The 25,780-nt window shown below is 56.7% G+C and overlaps 4 protein-coding genes across 6 annotated transcripts; 3 read left to right on the top strand and 1 right to left on the bottom strand.

The window, feature by feature from the left end:
* Nucleotides 1-7,076: 7,076 nt before the first annotated feature.
* JUNB (JunB proto-oncogene, AP-1 transcription factor subunit) lies at nt 7,077-8,935 on the top strand. The gene has a single exon (XM_082457535.1). It carries the CDS (start codon nt 7,378-7,380, stop codon nt 8,419-8,421), a length of 1,044 nt encoding a protein of 347 aa, XP_082313661.1. The 5' UTR covers nt 7,077-7,377; the 3' UTR covers nt 8,422-8,935.
* Nucleotides 8,936-11,097: 2,162 nt separating this feature from the next.
* On the bottom strand, nt 11,098-14,261 carry PRDX2 (peroxiredoxin 2). 2 transcript variants are annotated; one of them, XM_082457545.1, is made up of 6 exons: nt 14,119-14,261; nt 13,545-13,649; nt 13,295-13,448; nt 12,565-12,687; nt 12,270-12,400; nt 11,098-11,420 (listed from the first exon to the last, which is right to left on the bottom strand). In XM_082457545.1, the coding sequence occupies exons 2-6, from the start codon at nt 13,645-13,647 to the stop codon at nt 11,335-11,337; spliced, it is 597 nt and encodes a 198-aa protein (XP_082313671.1). In that variant the 5' UTR covers nt 13,648-13,649; nt 14,119-14,261; the 3' UTR covers nt 11,098-11,334. The 2 variants fall into 2 exon arrangements, with proteins under 2 accessions (XP_082313671.1, XP_082313672.1); XM_082457546.1 differs by having other exon boundaries at nt 13,545-13,719; nt 14,119-14,245.
* Nucleotides 14,262-14,383: 122 nt separating this feature from the next.
* THSD8 (thrombospondin type 1 domain containing 8) lies at nt 14,384-16,917 on the top strand (the record flags this gene model as incomplete). The annotated part of the gene is made up of 3 exons (XM_082457579.1): nt 14,384-14,582; nt 15,705-15,910; nt 16,786-16,917. The coding sequence occupies 2 exons, from the start codon at nt 14,384-14,386 to the stop codon at nt 15,902-15,904; spliced, it is 399 nt and encodes a 132-aa protein (XP_082313705.1). The 3' UTR covers nt 15,905-15,910; nt 16,786-16,917.
* A 33-nt stretch (nt 16,918-16,950) lies between these two features.
* On the top strand, nt 16,951-21,397 carry RNASEH2A (ribonuclease H2 subunit A). Of its 2 annotated transcripts, XM_082457540.1 has the most exons (8): nt 16,953-17,210; nt 17,424-17,495; nt 17,621-17,747; nt 17,843-17,930; nt 19,640-19,777; nt 19,884-19,971; nt 20,963-21,086; nt 21,195-21,397. In XM_082457540.1, the coding sequence occupies exons 1-8, from the start codon at nt 17,084-17,086 to the stop codon at nt 21,322-21,324; spliced, it is 894 nt and encodes a 297-aa protein (XP_082313666.1). In that variant the 5' UTR covers nt 16,953-17,083; the 3' UTR covers nt 21,325-21,397. The 2 variants fall into 2 exon arrangements, with proteins under 2 accessions (XP_082313667.1, XP_082313666.1); XM_082457541.1 differs by lacking the exon at nt 19,640-19,777 and having other exon boundaries at nt 16,951-17,210.
* The last annotated feature ends 4,383 nt before the right edge of the window (nt 21,398-25,780 follow it).

Raw genomic sequence — 25,780 nt, 5'->3', positions numbered from 1 at the left:
CGCGCGGCCGGGCGCGTGCTTCCTCCCCCCTCCCGCTCTTCCTCCAACTCCGTAGTCCACCGACAATGCGCTCCCCGCTCCTAGCCTCCTGGTCTCCGGGGAAGGGGCTGGGGTCAGCGAGGCCCTGGCGTGCGTGACTCAGGCCAGCTTGAGGGTCCCCTGGCCGCAGCCGACCTCGCTCCCCCTTCTCCACCCCATGACTCACCCCTCGCGGCTTTCCCCTTGTGTGACTCAAGCCCTTGGGGAGGGGGCTGCGGACTCTGAGACCCCCCCCCCAGGCAGTGGGGGCTGAGAACCAAGTACTGGGGGCCTAGAGCTTAAGGGGTGGGGCTCTCCTTCCAGCGAGGGTAGGTGTCTGGTGTCTTCCCTTAGACATCCCTTGCCAAGGTCACTAGAGCCATTTCCCCCACCCCTGAATTGGCAGTACCTACCCCCCAACCCTCCGGGAACCCAGCCCCCAGCCCCTCCCCCATAGCCCACAGGAAGTTTTTGCAGAGCCCATCGGCGATGAAACGGTTAAAGCCGTTTTCTTATTCATTTCATCCAGGGGCCCCTTTTGACTCAGAGCAAGCCAGGCGCCCCCTTGAGCCGGGCCTCGTGGGGGCCTGGGTTCATACTCCACCCCACATATACCATTTTTAGAGAGGGGAGGAAAGGCTGTTGGTGAGCTGGCTGGGGGTCTTGAGTAGCATACAGGGTTGGGTTCAAATCCTGCCTCTGCCCTCATTGCTCTCTGGGTCTCGGTTTCCCCATCTGAAAATGGAGAATAATTATGACCCGCTTATTGTGGCGTTGTGGGATTAGGTGAATAATAGATGGGACGCTTTGTTCCCAGAGCTGGGCAGAGGAGCAGGGAAGGGGCTTGGCCGGTAGAAGGACCCAGGCTCCTCCTGTCTCTCAGGCCTGGGTGTCAGGGTGACCAGCAGAAGCGAGTCCTTGTGGGGCGCGCCATGCCCCACCCAGGCGCTCTGAGGCCATGGGGTTCATCCCGTCCACCCCCTGCCCGTGGCAGGCACCCAGGAAATGAGAGGCGGGGCAGGAATGAGGCGGAACCTGTTGGGCCCGTCGCCTCCCCACCCCTCACCCTCATTCCGGGGCCCTGGCATGCCCCCCCCCCCACGTTGCGGCCCCACCCCCACCGCCCTGGACGCCTGGGTCCTGACCCGACGGTGGCCCAAGGGAGGGGATGTCGGCGGAGACAGCGTCTCGGGAACATCCTGTGGACTGCTGGCTGTGGACTGCTGGCTGGACAGACCGGAGGGTCAGCCCCTCCCCGGGCAGGGCAGAAATCGGCTGGGGGCAGAGTAAACATGGCCCAGGGTGGCCAGACTTGGGGGGGCGGCAAGGAGTGTACACATACACAGTCACACACACAAAACCCGTGTCACCCTGGCCACAGAGAGACTACCAACCGGGGACACACTGACAGGGTCAGACACAAATCTGGGCAAGACGGCTGTCAAACACAGACAGAGTGACAGGGCAGACTTAAGAGGAAGACTGAAATGCTGCCAAACACACAAAGACACCGACAGGCCAGAAGTATAAAGGCAGGGAGTGAGTGACACAGATAAATCAACTCAGCATACAGGCAAGGTGGACACACTGACAGACACAAATACAGAAGGACATTGACATTCTGGTGAGAAGCACACAGCCTGGCAGACAGCGGCATGCTCACAGGCACTCTGAGACAAATGTGACAGGCCAGAAACACACAGGCAGGACGGACACACTGAGAACTGTGTGTCAGACACAGACGGGCAATACATGCATGTGGATAGACTCAGAGAGAAGGGACAGTCACTTTCAGTGCAGGCTCCCCGAGAGCTGCACAAGAGATGTTCAGACACAGTGTCAGATCCTGACACACGAGAAAGCAACACAGGCGCGCACACACACACACGAACACACACTAGCAAGATCACCAACTCAAAAAGATACTCAGAGGCAAGAGAGACATACATAAACCTATGGGAGATGGACATACATAAACCTATGGGGAAGGACACATACAGACCATAACAGAATCCCCCCACCTCCCGCCACAGTTGCACACACACTCAGAGATGCTCTAAGGACATCAGAAGGCAGCCTTACAGATGCACACTACCTCACCGATAACACACACGTCAGACCCTCCGACAGATTGGGCAGATGTAAGCAGACAGACTGACAGTCACACACACGGTATAGCCAGACAGTCACACCCAACAGCAGAGAAGCATTGACAGGCCACAGTCGGACATTAACTAACACATTGGCACAGAGACACCGTGACAGAACCTGTTGGCTAACACACACACACACACACACACACGCCAGAGCCCACATAGACACACACACATAGACGAGCCACAGACCTCACACTCACAGACCTCACACAGGCAAGCCATGGACCTCACACACACACACAGACACACCAGGCACAAATAGGTTAGCCATATGAACTCCAAAACAACCTACATTCATGTATATAGGCCAGCCACATGCAACCTATTTCATAGACCATACTCACACACACACTCCCCCCCCAAACCCCTCCCCCAAAGCAGGCAGGTCCTACACACCCCTGCAGTGTTGGGCCAACACACAGACACATGCCCTGAGAAGACAGGCCTCACACACACTCTCACACGTCCTGACAGGCCAGCCACACACTAACCCACAGCCAACCAGACACACACGTGCCCCTGGACCATGCTGCGGGGCTCTGGGCTTCCCAGCCAGTCTCTACCCCCACCCAGAGATCCTGGTGCTTCCTCTCTCCAACCACCTCCCCCCCCACGCCACCCTCCGGCCTGCTGTTTGTCACTTCCCCTAGGAGGCCCAGCTCAGCAGACTCAGTCCCTGGTGGGGTGTGGGCCTGTTTTCTCAGCACATCCCCCGTAAATGGGGCACCTGGGATCTCAGCCATGCTCAGGCCCCCCAAGACCTCGCCAGCATTGGGGGGCACAGGAACAGCTTTGTGGGAAACTCCCCTCATGCCCAGCTGAGTCAGCCTGAGGAGACAGACTCTCCTTCCTGCTTCCAAGAAAACCGAGCAGCTTCCTCTCCAGGAGAGGGGTGAGGGACCCCCCAGACCACAGAGGTGGGGGAGGGGAGTGACTGGAAAGCCAGGGGCTCCTGGGGGAGGGCCTCCGTGGTCCTCAGCCTCTTCCTGCCAGCTGTCTGTCCACACCCAGGGGCAGGGACGAGGGAGTCTGGGTGCTGTGACTTGCGGGTTCTCGTCCTGGCCTGCCCACTGGCTGACTCACAGGCAGCCCCCAGCCCAGTTTCCTGGTGAGGGCCCTGCCGGCCAGTGGGCCACGGGGGAGGGGGGTCGCCAGGCTATTTATAAGAAGGAGAAGTCCCTCCTGCCAAGGCCAAAAGCCCCAGAGAGACCCGTAGGTGGGGGTGGACGAACTTCCTCCTTATCCAGTCCCCCAGGCCCCGGGCCCTTGGGCATGAGGGAAGCCTGGGCACAGACACCTCAGCCAGATGCTGGTCTGCAGCCCAGGGCCTGGGCAGTACCCAGATGCTAGTCTGGGCACCCAGGGCAGACGGAGGAGGGGGCTATCCTCACACCCTCCCCACAGGGACGGCCGGCCTTGGCGCCAGTGGGGCGGCATGAGGTGGTGGCACCCAGGCTAGAAGGGTGAAACTGGCAGGGGCTTGGAACCGGCTGTACCAGCTTAGCTGGGCCCCCGCCCTCCCTCACTGGCCCAATCCCCACCCCCTGGTCAAACACCCGTGCAGAGAGCATGCTGGCCTGCCCCCAAACACACCAGCAGCCCTCTGCCCTGTGCCCAAGCCCGGATAAATGAGACCCTTCATGAAAGGGCCTGCAGAGCTTGGCATACAGTTGGCACTGCATAAATGCCTCTCTGACTGTCATTATCCACATAAAAAGTGGCTAATGCTCTGGAGCCAAACAGCTCAGGTTCTAGGTCAACTCCAGTGCTTATAACTGTGGAATATCAGGCAAGTTCCTTACCTTCCTGTGCCTAAGTTTTCTAGTCTGTTAAATGGGGCTACAAATAGCATGCATTTCGCTGGGTTGTTGGAAGCAGGCAATGAGTTATTCTATGTAAACCACTTAGAAAAGTGCCTGGCCCATGGTAAGAGCCATGTAAGTGTTAGCCACTAAAATAATAATTATTATTTCTCAGTCTGTCTGCCTATCTTCAGGGTCTCTGACTCGTGCTGTCTGCATGACTCTAACCCTGCATCCCTCCCTGCCCTGACCCCCACCCCCCATACATCCACTTTTCCTTGCTGGGTCCTTGGCCTCCATCTCTACCCTTACTGGGCCAGTCTCACCTCTCTCCAGGACTCCCCTGGCATGGCCAGCCTCAGCACTGGTCAGGGCTGACTCACTGTGGCCTCCTGGCCTGTGGGACCTGCAGGTTGGCTTCCTGATATGCTGCCCTCCAGCCAGGCCTGCCCAGCCCCCCGACGTTGCCCGCTGCGCCCCCGCAGGGCCCAGCCAGATGTCAGCTGCAGTTATTAGCATGGGCAGGAGACACAGGCCTGGCAGCTTGCCTGCCAGACTCAGCGGCCACTGGAATCTCCCTTGAGCCTGGGGCGGGGGAAGGGAGCAGTTCAAGCAAGGGAGGAGGAGAGGGGGTACCCAGGGATCACAAGGACCCTCCAAAGATGGGGACACCCCCAGCTTCTCCTGGGACCTTCCTCCCCAAAGCCACTGCTCTGCTGGACTTCCCCCAGCCCCCACAGAGCTCAGTTTCTCTTTTGCCTCTTTCGTTTTCCTTCTCTCCTCCACTCTTGGTGAGCTCTGCGCTTGCCCTACAAAGTCTGGCTAGCCCCTCTCCCTCAGCCTCTCTCTACCCTAAAGAAACTTCCATGCTCCCAAAAGACAGAGGCCTCACACTCTCTCTGAGTGAGAGAGAGAGAGAGACTGAGCTCACCTCTGGTTCTAGTGGCTCACAGACTATCTGCTTGGAAGTCCCACCTTAAGTCTAACTGGAAGCCTCACCATCTAAACCTTCACCCATTCCTGGGGAAGGGGCTCTGGAAGGGTTCCCTCAGATGAGGGAGACACCTCAGATGAGGGAAAGGATCCCCCTTTTAGGTATTCTGGATGGTGAGGCGACCCGCACACTGAAACAGGAGTAGGGCCCGTCACCCACTTGAGTGAGGGTGGGGACACCCCAGCCCCTAGGGATGTATGGGTGGAGGGGCCTCAGACCTCCTGGCAGAAAGTAAGGGCACCCAGCTCGAGGTAGGAGGCAGCCGTGCCAGCCCGCCCAGGCACCGGGATCGCCTCGAGGCACTGACCCGCCCCCTCCACGCCCGTCGGGCCGGGGGCGAAGTCCGACCCAGGCCCGCGGGCAGGCGGGGACCTGCCAGGCTGGGTCGAGTCGGGAAGGGCCTGGCAGGACGCGGCCCCAGAGCGGCTGGGTGGGGCCCGGCCAGGCGGCTGGGGCTGGTCGGGACTAGCCGTCCTGGGGCCCTGGCGCGCCCTGGGACCTGGCAGATCGGGGCAGCCGGCTCCTGGCCGGGGCTCCGGGACAGCGCTAACCCCACCCCTTCCTGTGCCCTTATATGGGCGGCGGGGAGAGACTCCGTGGGCCGCCCCGCCCCCAATCCTGCCCGCGGACTCCGGCCTGTTGCCATGGCGACCAGGCCCCGGTGAGTCCCCCTCCATCAGGCCGATGGAATCGTCCCGGACTGCCAGCCTCGGCGATCGCCTGCGGGCGCCAAGGGCTGAACCATTGCTTGGGTGGGGATCGGCGACTGGAGGCCTCTGCGGCGGGGCTTGTTCCACGCCCCTGGCTTCCTCTGGGGTCGCAAGCCCAGGTTCCTCTTACGAGGCGCAGGACCCGGCTGGACCCAGGGCGGGGCGCATGGTCCCGTAGGATTCGAGTGACGGAGGCAGGGCCCGGTTCCTTCCCCCCGGGCTGTTGCCACACTTCCTGCCGCGGCGCTCTTTCCCCAGCCTGTTTCTAAGGAAGGAGTGGGGTTGGGCGACCGCGCCCCGGCCGTCGGGCTGGGTCTAGGCACCAGGAGCCAACACTGTCGGTCAAGCCCAGGGTCACTGGGGGAGGTCTTTGGGGTGGGGACAGAGTATACAGGCACCTAGAGGTCACCCACAAGAGGGGGCGCCGATCGTGGAAGATGCAGCAGTCCAGGTCCCCAGGATCCTCAAAAGACCCCTCCTTCTCTCATGTCTCAACCGGAGACCCTCTGTCACTACTATCTCAGTACTGAAGGGGTGCCCCGACCCTTACAATTCTCCTCCGTCGGGCCTTCACAGATGACCCCCAGTGACCTCCAACCTCTGACAGTGTCCTAATCTTCTACCCCACATATTTTCTTTGACTCAGTGTACCCCAGGACCCTCACTCACTTTTTCCATATCTAGGTTCCCCCAATTCCTTCCCCTTCCAACTTGTGGGGGACTCTCAGTCTCTCCCATGGACTCCAGGACCCCTATTCATTTTCTGCATAATGGGTCTCCAGCAGCTCCCGTGTACACTTTTGATCGCTCCCCCTCCTCACTTTTCCTGGGTTCAGCTCCTCCCGTGAAAATTCCAGTCCCTCAACTCTTCTGTACCCTGGACCCCCACTCAATTTCTGAGTCAGGCGTCTCCTTACCACTCCCCCACCTACCCTGCTTAACCCTCCTGTCTCTCCTTTGGGGGGTCTCTCAGTGTATTCTCAGCCCCCCCCCAGCCCCTCTGGAAGACTCTAGATCCCTCAGGCCTTTCCGTGTGCAGCTCGGGACCACCCCCTCCCCCCAACACACACACACTTGATCTGTACCAGTTCCTCGTATCCCTCATCGCGTACTCCAGGGGAGTCATCGCCCTCCCTGAAGCCTCTCCCCGTGTACCTCTGACCGCCCCAGCGCCCCCTTCCTCGAGCACCAGGGTCCTCTGAGCCCCTCCCCCTGCAGTCGCTCCGAGCCACCCAGCCCGTGGCCGCTGTTTACAAGGACACGCGCTTCCTGACAATGACGCGAGCCGCCTCCTCCCCTTCCCCACGCTCCAGGAGGGGGGAGCGGGGGCCCGGCTCGGGCGACCGCCAATCGGAGCGCACTTCCGCAGCTGACAATCGCCGTATAAAGGCTTGTGGCTCCGGCTGAGCGGCCGGGACCTTGAGCGCGTCCAGGCCAGCATCGGAGCCAACGGGGAGCGGGGAGCAAGGGGGACGCAACACGAAGAAAGCGAGTGCGCCAGAGGGGGGCAGAGGGGCTAGAGAAACCGCACAGAGCTTCCGTGCACAGCCGCCTGCTGGCCTCTCTCGGCCCGTACAGGCCCCCGGGAACGCGCGTCCAGACACCTGGTCCAGCCACCTCCGCGGACTGCGCGCGTCTCGCTGCAGCGAGGCCCGGGGCGGCCCCGCAGGGACCCTCAGACCGCCCGGGCCGCCCGGATGTGCACTAAAATGGAACAGCCCTTCTACCACGACGACTCATACGCAGCGGCCGGATACGGCCGGACCCCGGGCGGCCTCTCTCTACACGACTACAAACTCCTGAAACCCAGCCTGGCGCTCAACCTGGCCGACCCCTACCGAAATCTTAAAGCACCCGGAGCGCGGGGCCCCGGCCCAGAGGGCAGCGGTGGCGGCAGCTACTTTTCCAGCCAGGGCTCGGACACCGGCGCGTCGCTCAAGCTCGCCTCATCGGAGCTGGAGCGCCTGATCGTCCCCAACAGCAACGGCGTGATCACGACGACGCCCACGCCCCCGGGACAGTACTTTTACCCCCGCGGGGGTGGCAGTGGTGGAGGTGCGGGGAGCGCAGGGGGCGGCGTCACCGAGGAGCAGGAAGGCTTCGCCGACGGCTTTGTAAAAGCCCTGGACGACCTGCACAAGATGAACCACGTGACGCCCCCCAACGTGTCCCTGGGCGCCAGCGGGGGGCCCCCGGCCGGGCCCGGGGGCGTATATGCCGGCCCGGAGCCGCCTCCCGTCTACACCAACCTCAGCAGCTATTCTCCAGCCTCTGCGACCTCCGGAGGAGCCGGGGCCACCGTCGGGACTGGGAGCTCGTACCCGACGGCCACCATCAGCTACCTCCCACACGCGCCGCCCTTCGCCGGCGGTCACCCGGCTCAGCTGGGCCTGGGCCGCGGCGCCTCCACCTTCAAGGAGGAACCGCAGACCGTGCCTGAGGCGCGCAGCCGCGACGCCACGCCGCCGGTGTCCCCCATCAACATGGAAGACCAGGAGCGCATCAAAGTAGAGCGCAAGCGGCTGCGGAACCGGCTGGCGGCCACCAAGTGCCGGAAGCGGAAGCTGGAGCGCATCGCGCGCCTGGAGGACAAGGTGAAGACACTCAAGGCCGAGAACGCGGGGCTGTCCAGCACTGCCGGCCTCCTCCGCGAGCAGGTGGCCCAGCTCAAACAGAAGGTCATGACCCACGTCAGCAACGGCTGCCAGCTACTGCTTGGGGTCAAGGGACACGCCTTCTGAGCGCCCACCTATCCCCCGTACAGACATTTTCCCAACCTGGACGGCTGGGCGCACGCCTCCCATGGGGCGAGGGGGCAGGCGGTGGGCACCGGCCCCGGGGCCTGGGGGCGCCACAAACCACACTGGACTCCTGCCCGCCCGCTCTGCGGCCAGTCCTTCCACCTCGACGTTTACAAGCCCCCCTTCCACGTTTTTTGTGTTTTTTTTTTTTTGTATTTTTTTTTCTGCTGGACTCAATTCATATTGAATATAATATATTTGTGTATTTAACAGGGAGGGGAGGAGGGGGTGATTGCGGCGGAGCTGGCCCCGCCGACCGGTACTCAAGCCCTCGGAGATACTGGGGAGGGGACCCCCGCCCCCTGCCCTCCCCCCCTTTGCACCGTACTGTGGGGAAGAAACGCGCAGTCGGTCGCTAAAGAATTTATTTTAAGATGTGTTTGTGTGTGTGCGTTTGTTGTTCTTACTTTTTATTGAATCTATTTAAGTAAAAAAAAAAAAGGTTCTTTATTAATTTCTGTTGTCTTTTTTTCCAAGCCGGGCGGGCGGAGGGAGGAGAGTACTGGGATGCCCCCACCCCACTGCGGTTTGTGGCTTGCTCCTGTAACTGTGTCAATCTCGCCAGCTTTGTTCAGACATCTTGCGTCCCCAGCCTGGGTGTCCAACCCTTCTTGCGTCCCCTGATCTCCCGGGTTGGAAGGTGCAGGGCGGGGACCAGATCACGCAACTCCCCAGCACCGGGGGACAGGATGCCTGGGGCGAAACGCGCAGTGCGCAGGCGCGGCCCCGCCCAGACGCGCGCGCCGGGGCTTTCCCCGCTGACGCTACGGAAGCGCTGTCCAAACATGGGCTGATTCTGCCCAGTGACGCGACGGCGGTCTCTGGGCAGATTCCGGGAATCCCCTCCCCCGCTCTGCCGGGCAGGGCCGCGGCGCCGGGAAAGGGGCCGGGATTTTCCCAGCCTGGCGGCTACCAAGGCCCGGAAAGCCCCAGGCCTGGGTCCAGAGCGTTCGCGGTGGGCGGGCCGCACTCCAGAACCCCGGGAGCCACCCCAGAGTCTCCCCTATCGGGCTGGTGGCTGGGTCCTGCCGAGCCCACGCCAGCTCCGTCTGACCTGACCCGGGCAGGGGGATGCAGTTGCCTGCGCGTCGTTGCCGCCGCGATCCCCTCCCCACCCCCGCCAGGAAGGGCGGTGCCCGCCTGCCAGTTTCCCCTCCCGGGTGCCAGGCCGGGAGCGGGGCGACTGCCAGGTCTGGTCCTGCCGGGGCGGCTGCTCGGGCCCCGGGCGCCGCCGCCGCCCTCTCATGGGGCTGCCTCCCCCGCAGCTGTGACGGGTGCGAGGGCGGCTGGTGAGCCCCGATGGGGATCTGGCTGGCTTCGGAGCTGGAAGCCCCCAGAGCAGCAGAGAAAAACAGATCGAGAAACCAAGCCACAGGGGCGAGGTGGGGTAGAACAGACGCTTCATTAATTCACTTATAAAATACTGAACGACCTGGCCCTGGAGTCACTTACAGACTGGACCAGGGCCGACAGACAATAAACAAGCAAACATGATTCGGAGATGGTGGTAAGTGCTAGGAAGAGAAAAAAATGGTTAAAGTGGTAGTGATGGGGCTGGGGAGGTGAGCTGCTTTGGAGAATGGATTGGGAACATGGAACTTAAATGAGGCGATCTTTCAGCAGCTTTGAAGCTGAGCCCTGAGAAAATCCTGAGTAACAGCGTTCTGGCAGAGGGAACAGCACACGCAAAGCTTCTGTGGCCAGAACAAGATCAGCCTGTTAAAGAACAGCAAGAAGGCTGTGTGCTGCAATGGAGTGAACCAGGAGGGGGGAGATGAGGTCAGGGAAGACCACGCAGGGCCTTGGGGAGGAGTGTGGATAAAATCCCAAGGCTGAGATGGGTGACCTTGGAGGGCATTAGGCTGGATAGCAATATTAATAATGGGTCTATGGATTAAATGAGCTTGTCAGTCCTGTTCTGTGGAAGGAAATGGGGGCTCCGGGTGGCAAAGCCACTTGCCTGAACATGCACAGCATCAGACTGAGCTCCTTCAAACACTGTCTTGCTCCTAACACCTGCCTCCCAGCCTAACCCTCATCCTTCCACTTCAGGGGCACAGGCACAGCCCTTCCAACCTGGGGTGGTGTAGAACTTGCAGCAGGGACTGTGCCTCTACCTCAAGCTCCCTCTCTTGGTTCTATGCTCAGGATTGGGTCCCTATCTTCTTCCAGCCCCAGGAACTTGGTCCTAATAACCATTAACAGAGCGCTGAGCTTCACGTACTTCATCTCTTTTAACGTGAAATGGTGAAATGTAGGTTGTCTTTATTCCCATTTTGCTGTTAAAGAGACCCAGGGAAGATCACAGCTCTTAAGCGGCATTTGAACCCAGGCTGGCTGCTGTTTAGGTGTGGGCGCTGCCCTGCATGGCCAGGTTTCAGGTTGTAAGGCAGCCTGGGACTTGCTCCCTGCAAGGGGCAAACAGCGCCATCGCCCCCGGCCCTCCACCCGTCTTCAGGCCAAGGAGAAAGAGGGAGGAGAGTAAGCAGTGAGCATGATGCAAGGCTGCCACCTTGTGGTGGAGATCAGTAACTACAATGTCAGTTTCCCAGGCCACAGCCTGGAGAAGGGGGTGGGGGGTGGTACCATGCATGGACAAATCACACCAACACAGACTTACATCTGTCCCTAATACTTTATTAGTCACCTCTAGGCCTGTTCTCAGCTATGTGGGCTCCAAGGAGGGGGTCACCATTCACCAGCTCTCAGCTGGTAGCTTGAGAAGGCCTTGGCCTAGCCCTCTGGGGTCATGGGCTGTAGAGTCTGAAGGGGCCTTTTCTGGGTCAGTATGCGGCACCCAGGTAGGGGCACAGATGGGGGCCAAGAGCCCAAGCTTGCCACCCCTCTGCCAGCCTAGTTGTGTTTGGAGAAATATTCCTTGCTGTCGTCCACGTTGGGCTTGATTGTGTCACTGCCTGGCATCCAGCCAGCGGGACAGACTGTGGAAAAACAGGGGTGCACATATGAGGCTAGCTAGAGTGCCATATTCAAGGTGGAGCAGTAGTGCGGGGACAAAAAGAGGCAAAGCAAGAGCATGAGTTTCAGAAGAAAAAGCCTGGAGCCAAGTGGTCCAGGCCTAAGACCATGCCACATGGTAAGAGAAGCCCTCCAAGCCCAGCTGTAGGATTTTCTAACTGACATTTTATTTTTTTTGGCCACACCATGTGGCATGCGGGATCTTAGTTCCCCGACCAGGGATTGAACCCGTGCCCCCTGCAGTAGAAGTGCAGAGTCCCAACCACTGGACCACCAGGGAAGTCCCTATTTTATTTTATTTATTTTTTTGGCCGCACCGTGTGGCTTGTGGGATCTTAGTTTCCCCGACCAGGGGAAACTCGAGCCCTCGGCAGTAAAAGTGCTAGAGTCCTAACCACTGGACCGCCAGGGAATTCCCTGGCTGACATTTTAATTTCTTTCTGGCTCCTTTAATTGCATCTTTCTCTCTTAGCCCCAGCCCCAATGGACTTTGAGGGCCTGTGGTCAGGCTGTGGCCTTCACATGAGAAGATACTCTGATCCAACTAACATTCAAGCCTGCCTTGGTACAGGCCTTCTCAAATACCTTCTATAGATTTCTATTACCTCCCCAGCTCCCCACCCTTATATTGGGGTATCTCTCCCACCAGACTAGAAACTTCCTGCAGACAAGGCCCTGATTTAAATCTTCTTTGGGGCCCTCACATCCACCCCACACAAGCGACAGAGCGGGCAGTGAATGTATGTGTGCATGACAGAGGGGCTGCATATGTACCCAAGTGTGAACACACGTGAATGTGGGTTTTGGCTCACCTTCCCCGTGCTCATCTGTGTACTGGAAGGCCTGGACCAGCCGCAGAGCCTCATCCACGGAGCGCCCCACAGGCAAATCATTGATGGTGATCTGGCGAAGGACACCCTTGCCATCGATGATAAAGAGGCCCCTGAGATATCAGAGTTCACAGTGAGGAACCAGAGTTCCCACTGTCAGGACCCAGGGAGGGAGCACCGACTTCCTGCTAGCCACAGGGCTGGGGGCAGGGAGGGCATCACCCAAGAGTGATCCCCTCACCCTGAGGATGGGGGCTTCCTGAGGGTCCCACAGTACCTGTAGGCGATACCCTCATCTTCCTTCAGCACGCCATAATCACGGGACAAGCTTCTGGTTACATCAGCCAGCAGAGGGATGTTCAGGGGGCCCAAGCCTCCCTCCTTCCGTGGGGTGTTGATCCTGGGGGTGGGGGAGACAGGGCTGGGACCTCAGGATGCCTGGCACAGCAGGGTCCTCACCCTTTGGGCCTGGCTGTGATAAGGGCTAGAGAGGGGGTTCTGGAGGTGAGAGATAAGGGGCTTTTGAGCAACTCCCAGGGAGCGCCACCCACCCCACCCTGAAGTGGGTGCTGGGGCTGCTTCTCACAGCTGGGAAGACTCAGCTAATACTCTAGCAAAGTGGCTTCACATGTGCTGGTGGTTTCCAGCACCTCGAGGCAGAGAACCTGCAGAGTCCCCATCCTCCTCTCTCTAGCTCTGCGTCGTTGGGCCCAGCCCTTCACTCTCTTGAACTGGAGTTTCCACCTTGCTGAAATAGTTCATGGGAGGGAGGCTGTGTTGCCCTAAGTGAAAAAAAGCATCTGCCAACTCTCTACGCCACGAAATTAGTTTCCAAAAGCTAATTACTGTCATCATCGTTGAGGACTTGGGAATCACTATTTCCATTATCTTCTTGATGGGAAAGGGAGGCGCAGAGGTTGAGCACCAGCCATGAGAACACACAACTCAGACCCTATAGAGGTGTAGGTTTAGCTGCACCCTCCCGCCTTACTGGTCCCCACTCATACCAAGCCAGGTGGGTGAACTGAGAGTCGACAGAGACGCCCAGCACATCGCAGTTCAGCTTGTGGAACTCCTCGGCACGCTCACTGAAAGCGATGATCTCCGTGGGGCACACAAAGGTAAAGTCCAGCGGGTAGAAAAAGAGGACCAAGTATTTTCCTGGGGAAGGGGGTGGGAATAGACAAGGAGTTAGGGCTCAGTCCCTCTAATGCCTGTGCCCCGCCCCCACCAGGGACCCCTCCAGGCCGCCCTCACCTTTGTAGTCTGAAAGCTTCACCTCCTTGAAGGCGCCATCCACCACGGCGGTGGCCTGGAATTCCGGGGCGGGCTTTCCGATGTGCGCGTTGCCGGAGGTCATGACTGAAAGCCGAGACCCCCGCCCGGTCAGTGCGCCCTGGACGACCCTTTGTCTTCGCTTCCCAAGGTCACGCTGCGTACCGGGCCCAGTTACTGAGTCAGAGCGGCGGAGGCAGCAGCACTGCCTCGCACCCTCTCCGGGACCAGGTTGGCACGGCCTTGAGACTTTGGGAGACCCGCCCCCCTGGACAGCTAGAGGGGCCGGACAGCTGCCGACCGGCCCCCAGTTAGAGTGTCGGCCTGAGCGCGGTCGCGCAAGCCCACCGCCCCAGGAGGAGATGCCGCGAGCTGGGGGCGGGGAGCCTGGGGATGCGGCCTGCACTCCAAGGCCCTGGCCTCGGTTTTCCCCGCAAGGACAAAGGCAGCCACTACGGCGGGCGGAAAACAAAGGCGGCCAACGCTGAGGTCTGGATAGGGCCCGAGCTGCTCCAAGGGGGCTCCCCGCAGCCCGATGCACTCCAGGTGTCCATACCTGCGTGGGCAAGGGCGGGACGCACGAACTCGCAGACGCACAGACTCGCTTTCGCAGGGCGAAGTGAGTCCTGGGCCTTGGAGCCTTTTATATTAGGCCCGAACCATGACGCAGAGGACGGAGGGGTGGGCGGACAAGCGGAGCGGTCGGGTCCACTGCAAGCGCAGGGGAGGGAAAGAGGAGCCGGCCGCGACCACTTGCCCGCGGGCGGCAGGGGGAGACGCGCAGCCGCCGGCCCCGACCACTGCGTCGGCCCGCGGGGGTGATGCGCGGGGCTCCTCTTTGGAGCGCGCCGGGGTCGGTTGAGTCCGGCATGGCCCGGAGCGGTGTGGCACTACTGCTGCTGCCTCTGATGCTCCTGCCGCTGTCAACCCCTGCCCAGGTCTCCCCCGACTACCAATACTTCGGCGAGCAGGAAGAAGGGGACACCTGGGAGCAGCTGCGGCTGCAGCATCCGGAGAAAGGTAACTGCAGGCTGCGGCTGTGATAGTGCAGAAAGGTGCTTCATTGCCCCACTTCACCATCTGGCTGCAAATAGACCCTCCTTCAGGGACTTCAAATCTCTGCCCACCTATGCACTGGCGGCGCCCCTCGGGCTGATTACTTTTCTCTGAGGCTCAGTTTTCTCATCTGTAAATTGAGATAGAGACTGTCTTTAAGCAGCTTACACGGGGAGAGGGGACGTGAGCAGGCAATAAATACCGACGCAGACATATCCATAAACTCATGGATAAGTTCTGGGAAAGGCGGAGATAGAAAAGGCAGGGTGCATGCAGGTAAACTTCTGAAGTCAGAGAAGGCCCGGCTGAAGATAGGTAACCAATGCAGCCGGAATGACAAGCAAAAGCCCAAAATGCGAAGATTTAGGGGGAAGAGTGCACCAGGGAGTTGGAACAGCAAGTGCCAAGGCCAAAAGGCCTGACAGAGGACTGGAAAGAGGCCAGGGTTGTCTGGCAGAGGCTTGGTGAGCTCATGAGGTGTCAGGACTTTGTGAGCCAAGATTTGGGTTAAGACCTGTCAACTAGGGCTGTAGGGAAGAGTCAGTAAAAGAAGGGTTGTGAAGGGCGTCTGATAAACGTTGTAGCTGCTTTGAAAGTGATCATAATAATTGTTTTTGTATTATGTGCTAGCACATCGCCAGCGGCTTTAAGTACCTTCATTATGACAATTATGTCATTTAATTTACCACCTGGCAACCCTGCTGGTCAGGTGACACTGTGCCAGTTGGACAGGCTCAAGATCATGCCCCTGAAGAGAGGAGTCACCTTCAGATGGTGGACACCAAGGGTGTTGTACCACATTCCCAACTGGACAGGCAGGCACAGGTGGGAAGTGTCATTTTGCAGTCCCTCTGGGCCATTCATTCACCAGTTGTGTGAGCTTGGAAGGGTGGCTTGTTCTCTCTAAGTCTCAGTTTCCCCACCTGGGACTAATGGTAAGATTAGAGATAATCTATGGCAGGGTACCTGGCACAGAAGCACAACTGAGCAAATACGAACTGTTGTGATTTGTTAGTGTCTTTATCCTCCTCCCTCCCTGGGGGGTGGGGGGGATAGGTTCCCTCCTACCTGGCCCTCCATCCCTAGACTTGGAAGACTCTGCCCTTGGCCCCTGGGGAAAGTGGCGCTGTTTCTGCGACCTGGGTAAGCAGGAGCGCAGCCGCGAGGCTGTGGGCACAGCGCCGGGCCCGGTGTTCATGGACCGCGAGAATCTGGTTCAAGTGCGGCCCTGCCGGCAACGGGATTGTTTATCCTGCGAGCCGAACGACTGCGACTGGAGGCCCTGAGCCCGGGTGAGCCTCGGGCGCGGAGGAGGCGGGGCCGGGGCTGGCGGGCAAATCCGGGGCCGCGGGTCCCCAGGGTGGGCGGGGAGAGAGGAAGGGCTGTGGGGGGGCGGCTACGAGGAGGGCCTCGAAGAGGGAACAATGGGGCACTAAATCTGGGGCTTGAGCGCAGCGTGGGAAGGGAGAGCTGAGTCAGGAGATGTGAGCCCCGCTGATAACCGAGGAGAAAGGAAGAAAGGTGGTGGGGGCGGGGAGGGGAAAACGGAGATGGAGGAACTGGGACCCTGATGAGGAACAGAAACCCACAGTCTGAGGGCGTGAGCTCTGTTGAGAGCAGGGAATAGAAAGAGACACGTCGTTAGAGTGGTGGACAAATCTGGGAGGCGTGCTCCTCGCTAAGACGTGGGAGAAAGAGGGAGAAGGTTGGGAGGGGGGCGGGAGCATGAACCCTGAATTGGGGATGGAGGGGAAAGGAGCCTGCGTGGTGGGCGGAGAGTCTGAGCCGGAGTCCTTAGAGGTCTGGGATCTCGGTTCGGGGGTAGGAGAGGCTTAGCCCGGATGAGACAGTGGGTAGAAAACAGGCGAGAGGCGGGGGGGGGGGGGGTGGCTCTCCAGGTGAGCTACGGAGAGAGGGAGTTGGGGGACTTCAAGTCCGAAGGTTTGAGCCCAGCGTGAGCCAGGATACCTAGTAAAGGGGGCTTAGACTGTGTGGAGTGGCAGGGACTTCGAGTACAAGAGCCTGAAACCAGATGGGGGACAGGAACTCAGTGATGCGGACACCGTATTCTGGGAGTCTAGTGGTATCTGACCTTCTAGGCTCTGACCGGGTCGAATCCTTCAAGGCCCCCCTCAATTTCCCCTTTATTTCCCTGTCCTCCCACTAGCCCCGGCAGGCGGAGCTCCAGTGACACCCGGGCGGAGCTTGGAAAGCGACCCCGCCCATCCAGTTCCCCAACCGCAGAGCTCGGCGGTCAGCCTCGGAAACTACAGTTCCCAGGAAGCTGCACGGCAGCGACGTCGGCGTGTGCTGCGCAAACGTCAACGGCGGCGGGAACGTTTGGGGCGTGTCTTGCGCGGCGATTGGTCGAGAGCTAGCACTGCCTCGGGGCCCGCGGAAAACGCGCGCAGAGACCTTTGCTTGCAGACTTTGTTCCTGCCGCTGGTGGCGGCGGCTGAGGCGGCATGGATCTCAGCGAGCTGGAGAGAGACAATACGGGCCGCTGTCGCCTGAATTCGCCTGTACCTTCTGTGTGCCGCAAGGAGCCCTGCGTCCTGGGCGTCGATGAAGCGGGCCGGGGCCCGGTGCTGGGTGCGCCCCCAGGGCCGGGTGGGGGAGGGGCGTGATAAGGTGGCTGCAAGTTGCACTGGAACAGGAGCTGGGATTGCACCTCACTCGGGGTGGGGGGTGGTGATAGTGGTGATGGCGATGGCATTGGGGATGGCACCGAAAAAAAAAAGCGGTGATGATGGAATAGAGATGGCGGCTTTCACGGGCTCACTGTTTGGACCCCCACTTCCCCAGGCCCCATGGTCTACGCCATCTGCTATTGCCCCCTGTCCCGCCTGGCAGATCTGGAGGCCCTGAAAGTGGCAGGTGAGCCCTGGGGTAGATCTAGGGAGGCGATTCCTGGGCATGTTCAGGGGCGGGTGCAAGCTGGAGGGGGAGAGCAGGAACTGAGGGAACCAGCCGCTCCCCTTCTCTCCCAACCCTCCACCCAGACTCAAAGACCTTGTCGGAGAGCGAGCGGGACAGGCTCTTTGGGAAAATGGAGGAGGACGGAGACTTTGTGGGCTGGGCACTGGACGTGCTGTCTCCAAACCTCATCTCTACCAGCATGCTTGGGCGGTGAGGGGTCCCGGGGGGTGGGGGGGGCGGCCATCATGGGCTGGAAGGGATGGGTGGCTGGAACGATGTTGACTGGGCTCTGTCCACCACCACAGGGTCAAGTACAACCTGAACTCCCTGTCTCATGATACAGCTACTGGACTGGTGCAGTATGCGTTGGACCAGGGTGTGAAAGTGGCTCAGGTGAGCTAACTGTTGGTTGGATTCTCCCCATTTGATCACATCAGGATAAAATAGGAGTATAGAAGTGCGATGGACGATTCTGCATCAGACATATCTGGAGTACCTCAAGAATGTGTGTTACTGCTGTTGATGTCCTACTGTTTTTCCTACCTTAAATGTGTGCCCCACTAAGGACCATGGTGGGGCCCCCAGCCTCACCTCCATCTAATCTACTTCCATATCCTAAAGGCTCAGTGTCTAGAACGAATCCCACATCTGTTCCCCCTGCCCGCAGTCTGTATCCTAGCCCAGGGCACCCTCCTTCTGGATACCTGCCCCATCCTCCTCCAGCCCCCTCCCCTACAACGTGCTCCCCGCACAGCAGACAGTCATTTACATTTTTGAAATGTAAATCTCGACGTTTAATTTTCTGAACACAGTGGGAATTAAATCAGGAAAATTTACAGGCAAGTGGAGAAAGATTAAATCACCAGAGAGAAATATAAGTTGGCATTGCATCGAGTGCTGCAAGGCAAAGAACAGACCGTTTTGAGAGAATCACGAGGGTAAATATACTTGAGATAGAGAATGTAACAAGGGAGGCCTTGCTGAGGAGGTGGCTGAGGTCCAGGGCTGGAATGTGGAGCTGACGATGCAGTACTGAAGCAGACAGACAAGGAGCCTGCCCTCGGGTTCAAATCAGAGGAGATGGATGGGCAGCTGGTAAGCAAATAGTAAAGGTGATTTTTGAGAATAATAAATGCTCTGGAGATTACTTTTCTTGTTACTTTTCTGACCTCATTTCTGTTCTAGACGTGTGGTCCCCGTACTGCTGTCCAGCGTACTTGACATGGTCCCACCTCAGGGCCTTTGCACTAGAACACTCTTTCCCAGGTCTCCCTATGGCTCATTCCCTCATTTCCTTCAGGCCTTTATTCAGATGTCACCACCTCAGAGTGACCTTCCCTGAACACCCCCAAATTGTTTAAAATTATAATCTCTTCTGGATCTCCCTTATTCTTTATTATTATTATTATTATTATTATTTTAATTAATTAATTAATTAATTTTTGGCTGCGTTGGGTCTTTGTTGCTGCGTGCGGGCTTTCTCTAGTTGCGGCGAGCGGGGGCTACTCTTCATTGTGGTGCGCGGGCTTCTCATTGCGGTGGCTTCTCTTGTTGCCCAGCACAGGCTCTAGGCGCGCGGGCTTCAGTAGTTGCAGCACGCGGGCTCAGTAATTGTGGCTCGCAGGCTCTAGAACGCTGGCTCAGTGGTTGTAGCGCACGGGCTTCGTTGCTCCGCGGCATGTGGGATCTTCCCGGACCAGGGCTTGAACCCATGTCCCCTGCATTGGCAGATGGATTCTTAACCACTGCGCCACCAGGGAAGTCCCCATTCTTTATTATTTATCCTGTTTCTTGTCTGTGGCCCTCACCAGAGTGTCTACTCTGGCGTGTTTACTGCTATGTCCCCGACACGTAGAGCAGCCCATGGCATGCAGTAGGTGCTTAATAAATGTAGAATGGATATAGTGTGATCAGGAAGAGCCTCTTTAGAGGGTGATATTTGAGCTGAGACCCCTGAGAGGAAGATGCAGCCTGGGCATGAGCTGAGGGACGGGTATTCCAGGCAGTGGGAACATCAAGTGCAAAGGCCGTGAAGTTGGATCATCTATACAGTTGTTTTTCTGGATGTTTGTTGAATGAATACATTTCTGTCACCATGGCAGGTGTTTGTGGACACTGTGGGGCCCCCAGAGACATACCAGGAGCGGCTGCAGCAGCGCTTTCCTGGTGTTGAGGTGACAGTCAAGGCCAAGGCAGATGCCCTCTATCCCGTGGTCAGTGCCGCCAGTATCTGTGCCAAGGTTAGGCCCCTGCTGGCCATGGCCAGCTCCCAACATCCCCCTGGGCAGGAGGCAAGCATGGCTGCTTCGTGAAGAGGGAGATCCCAAGTGCCTATCTTGCCCACAGGTGGCCCGAGACAAGGCTGTGAAGAACTGGAAGTTTGTGGAAAAACTGCAGGACTTGGACACTGATTATGGCTCAGGCTACCCCAATGGTGAGCAGACGGCAGTGACAATAAACTAAAAAGGCAGGCTTGGCATGCTTCTGAGGTTTTCTAAGTTGTTCTGACCACCGCACTCTGCAGCAGAAGAGGCTGAGGCCCAGACAGGGGGGCCACTTGCTTATGGCCAAAATGTGGCAAAGTTGGATTCCAGCTGGCAGACTCCCTCTTCCCTTCTCCCTCCCTCCCTCTCTGCTCTCTCTCTGGAGCCCCAGTGAAGGACTGAGACTCACGATGGACATCTGTCCATTTGTTAAGGGGCAAAGGGCAGAGTAACGGGTACTGGCTCCTGTTCAGTGCTGTCCAGTGGCCCCAGCTTGAATCCATTGTTTTCTCTTCATTAGGAGCTTCAGTCTCCCTGTTTGTAAAGTGGAAATGATCGTGACCCTCCCCTCCAACTCTCCCAAAGACACACAAGGGCAGAGGCCAAGATTCAATAGCTGGGTTCAAGGAACCCTTTGGTAGTTGGGTGGGGCAACACAGCAAGTCTGTGATTGGAACTTAGGTGAGGCCAAAGGGAGGAAACCAGGTCCAGGCCAAAGACGCTTTGGGCTGTGTTCAGTGCTTACTGAACACCTGGTATGTGACCTGCAGGGCCAAGCCCTAGGGATTTAGCCATGAGCAAGACAAACAAGGACCTCCCTGTGCCCACTGAGTTCGTGGTTACATGGGACAGATGGGCATTAACTCAATGGTCCACAAATGCTGGTTCAATGCCTCATGTCCTTGGAGAGGTAAGAGAGATGTCTCAAGGGCAGTCTCCTTAAACTGCCCCATGAGCAACTGTTGGCCAGGCAAAGAGTTGGGGGGAACTGCTTGTGCAAAGGTCCTGAGGCAGGAAGATGTCTCAAACAGTGGGCGGTGCTTCAGGTACTCCAGAGGAGGCCTGAGATGAGGTGGTAGGGCCTCAGATGCCAAGCTGAGAAGCTGGGACATTATGGCAGGGCTCAGGGCTATCACATTGTCCACCCTACCCTTCCCCCAGATCCCAAGACAAAAGCGTGGTTGAGGGAGCACGTGGACCCTGTGTTCGGCTTCCCCCAGTTTGTCCGGTTCAGTTGGCGCACAGCCCAGAGCATCCTGGAGAAGGAGGCAGAAGACGTTACATGGTAGGTGTCCTGGAGGTGCTATGAGGAAGGAGGGTGAGAGGCCAGGGCTCAGCGCTGCCTGAGAGGGCCGATCCCCCGGAAGTCAGTGTCGCCACCTCTCTCCCACAGGGAGGACTCGCAGACAGGGCATCAGGAGGGACTCAGGAGGATCAAGTCGTACTTCAGCGAAGGCCCCCGCGCCCGCCTCCCCCATCGGTACTTCCAGGAGCGGGGCCTGGAGTCAGCCACCATTCTCTAGCAGCCTGTACTCCCTTTACCTGCTCCCACACCCACCCCACCCCCAGTTTGTGATTAAAATTCTTCAAGGAAAACTAAGTGTGGAGGTTCTGCTTTGGGGTGGTGGTAGGGTGGAGGTGTGCTCTGTCTGCATCTGGACCGAGTTGCTGACTAATAGAACTTAAACAGGATGGACATTGATTGATTGATTTGATTTGATTTTTTTTTAATATTTATTTATTTATTTGGCTGCGCCGGGATCTTAGTTGCGGCATGCGGGATCTAGTTCCCTGACCAGGGATTGAACCCAGGTCCCCTGCATTGGGAGTGTGGAGTCTTAACCGCTGGACCACCAGGGAAGCCCCTGATTTGATTTTTTAAATGCATGGTATATTTGATGCAGAATTAGAAAGGAGTATGCTGAGAAGCTTCCCTCGCATCCTACCCGCAGCACCCTGGTGGGCTTATTGGGGTGTCTCAGTCCTTTGTGGGCTGCTGTAATGAAATACCACAGGCTGGGCAGCTTGTAAACAATATATATTTATTTTTCACAGTTCTGGAGGCTGGAAGTCCAAGATCAGGGTACCAGCACAGTCAGCTTTGGGGGAGGGCCCTCTTCCAGGTCACAGACTGCCATCTCGCCGTGTCCTCACATGGTGGAAGGGGTGAGGAATCTCTGTGGGGTCCCTTTTATAAGGGCACTAATCCCACTCATGAGAGAACTCCACCTGCATGACCTAATCACCTCCCAAAGGTCCCACCTCCTAACACCATCTTCTTTGGGGGGTTAGGATTTCAACATGAATTTTGGGGGGACACAAACATTCAGACCATAGCAGGTGCCTTCTAGGTCCCCTGGAGATATCCTGGCATGTTACAAACATACATACAGATACATCTTAACTGAAGTTTTTTTTTTTTTTACACAAATGGAAACAAAGTATTCCTTAGGTAGTGTGCATAGCTCTTTTTACCACATACATCTTGGAGATAATTCCAAATAGGTGTCTAAAAACCTTCCTTGTTCCCATTACAGCTGCAGATTCCTGTGGTGTGACTGTCCTATAATTTATTTAACACTTTTTTTTTTAAAGTTAATTAGTTAATTTATTTTTGATTTCGTTGAGTCTTTGTTGCTGCGCAAAGGCTTTCTCTACTTGCAGCGAGTGGGGGCTACTCTTCGTTGCGGTGCGCGGGCTTCTCATTGTGGTGGCTTCTCTTGTGGAGCACGGACTCTAGGCGCGCGGGCTTCAGTAGTTGTGGCTCGCAGGCTCTAGAGCGCAGGCTCAGTAGTTGTGGTGCACGGGCTTAGTTGCTCCGCGGCATGTGGGATCTTCCCAGACCAGGGCTTGAACCCATGTCCCCTGCATTGGCAGGCGGATTCTCAACCACTGTGCCACCAAGGAAGCCCTTAACACCTTTTAATAGACCTTGACTTGCCCCGCATCTTGCTGTTAAACTTGTACAGCAGGAAATGACAGGTTTGCTATCATTTCTCACACTGTTTTGTCTGTAGAAAAATTCCCAGGGGTAGGTTTCCTGGGTTAGAGGGTCTGTGTGGTTTGTAATTTGGAGAGATATTTCCAAATTCCCCTCTGTGGAGACTTGTACTCAATGGCACTCCCATGAGCAATAGGTGAGCACTTGTTTCTCTCACAGCTTTGCCTGCACCAGAACAGGTTTATCTCACTCCATGAGAAGTTTGGAAGTCAGGTGGCTCATCAACATCAAAGACACTGTTTTTTTAATCCATCTTCTGTTTTGCCAATTTTGGTGGGTTTTTTTTTACCTCTTATCGTGCCAATATGGCTGCAACAACTCCAGACATCACATCCCAACCTCCAAAGGCCTCATCTCCAAGCAGCCACCCTGTCCCTTCCTAGCTGAAAGTAGGACATGTCTATGCCTGAAGTAATCCGTGGCAAGGGGAATGGAATATCTGGGGTAAAGAGTCAAAAATTGGTACCTGGGGGTAGGGAGAGACTCCATATCCTCCCATCCTCCCCACTCTTGACCCTCCCCCCACAACCTTGACTTGAACAGTAAACAGTAGGATTTTATTTCACTTTTTTTGTTTTTTTTCTTTTTTGGCCACAAGGCTTATGGGATCTCAGTTCCCTGAATCTGGGCCACAACAGTGAAAGCACTGACTCCTAACCACTAGACCACCAGGGAACTCCTGAATGGTGAGATTGATTTTTTTAATTAATTAATTAATTATTTTGGCCACACCATGCGGCATGTGGGATCTTAGTTCCCCAACCAGGGATCAAACCCGTGCCCCCTGCAGTGGAAGCTCAGAGTCCTAACCACTGGACCACCAGGGAATTCACCAGAATAGTGAGATTTTAATGGAAAGGAAGAGAGAATGGCTCTTCACTTTTTAATAAATGCTCTGATGACAGAAACCCAGGGCACTGTGGCAGTATTATTTATAGAGTGTGTATTATTAGTCAGCCAAGGGTGCCATAAGAAATATCATAGACTGGGGCACTTAACCAACAGAAATTAATTTTCTCACAGTCCTGGAGGCTGAAAGTCCAAGATGAAGGTATCAGCAGAGTTGGTTTCTTCTGAGGCCTCTCTCCTTGGCTTGTAGATGGCCATCTTTTTCCCATATCATCACATCCCTCTGTGTGTGTCTGTGTCCTAATCTCTACTTCTAAGGACTCCACTCATTGGATTAGGGCCCACTCATGGGACCTCATTTTACCTTAATTGCCTCTTTAAAGATTTATCTTTAAATATAGTTACATTCTGAGGTACTGGGGGTTAGAGCTTCAACATATGAATTTGGGGGGGGGGCAGTGGGTGCAATTCAGTTCATGAGAGAGCACCTCTGCACTCTATGCGTGTCCTGTGCTGGACATGGGGGAGCCCGTGCTGACCAGCCAGAAAGGGTCCCAAACCTCCCATTGAGGACCGAGGGCCCCTGGAGTGCATATGGGGAGGCCAGTTCCAGCCTGGGGCTCGTAGAGACTGAGGACCTGACTGGCCGAGATCTGAAGGGTGAGAGGGGTGGAACAGGTAACAGGAGGGTAAAGGGGATTCTAAGCGGTGGGAACAGCAAGTGCAGAGACCCCGAGATGAGAGTACCTGGCTACAAGAAGGCCCTAGAGCAGAGGTGATGAGGGCAGACCTTGGGGAGGAGCCATGACCACCCTATTTTCCCACCTAAAGCCATCTTCTATTCACGCCTCTGCCTGTGGTTGTCACTATAGTTGCAAGACGTTACAGAACCTGATTCCATTTGTAATTCTGCCGTTTTCTATGCCGTATATGCAGAGTATCTCAGACTTGCCTCTTTCCCTGTCAGAATTATTAAAATTACAGTTCATCTTGAAATTATAGGTCCTCTGACTGCTGATGGAATTTGCCGTGGTAAGATAAGGAGAGGGACTTCCCTGGTGGTCCAGTGATTAAGAATCAGTCTTTCAGGGACTTCCCTGGTGGCTCAATGGTTAAGAATCCGCCTGCCAATGCAGGGGACACTGTTCGATCCCTGGTCTGGGAAGATCCCCCATGCCGCGGAACAGCTAAGCCCGTGCACCGCAACTGCTGAGCCTGCGCTCTGCAGCCCGTGAGCCACAGCTACTGAAGTCCTCGTGCTTAGAGCCTGTGATCCACAACAAGAGAAGCCACCACAGTGAGAAGCCAGTGCACCACAACAGAGTAGCCCGCATTCGCCGCAACTAGAGAAAGCCCATGCGCAGCCATGAAGACCAAATGCAGCCAAAAATTAAAAAAAATAAAAAATCAGTCTTGCAATGCAGGGGACGCTGGTTCAATCCCTGGTTGGGGAACTAAGATCCAACATGCTGGGGGCAACTCAGTCCACATACCGCAACTACTGAGCCCGCACACTGCAATGAAAAGCCCGTGCACCTCAACGAAGAGCCCATGCGCCACAACGAAAGATCCAGCATGCCGCAACTGAGACCCAACACAACCAAAAATAAATAAATAAATATTAAAAAAAAAAAAAAAAAAAGATAGGGAGAAACTGCTCGCCTCTTTCCTCCCATCTGGTGACAAGCAGAAACTAGTGGGTACCCTAAAGTTGTAACTTGCAAATATTTCTTCTAACAAAAGTCTAGGGATCCCTGGCTATTCAAAGTGGGGTTCCCAAACCAGCAGCCTCAAGCTCACCAGGGAGTACGAAATGTGGAGTCCAGCCATTTGGAACTGAGGCAACCTTCCTAAGACCATGATAGAGAACCAAGAGAATCACAAGATGGAATTGGGTGGAAAATAAAGAATGAATATATGAGTCAAAAAAAAAAAAGAAGAAAGAAATGTGAAGTTCAGGGTCCCACACCAAACCTGCCAAAGATCCCCAGGGTTTTATTTCAAATGAGGTTGAAAACAACCCCTGCTTCTTGAAAGTTTCAAATGATCACTCCCACTCTCCTCAGGACAGCCTTGTGGGCTATTCCTCTGACTCCCTCTCATTCATCCCCTTCTGCCCATCTTTCAGT

The sequence above is a fragment of the Balaenoptera physalus genome, assembly GCF_965194825.1.
Source record: "Balaenoptera physalus genome assembly, chromosome: 3".
In the NCBI taxonomy this organism is placed as follows: domain Eukaryota; kingdom Metazoa; phylum Chordata; class Mammalia; order Artiodactyla; family Balaenopteridae; genus Balaenoptera; species Balaenoptera physalus.
This window is presented reverse-complemented; position numbering and strand designations above follow the sequence as displayed.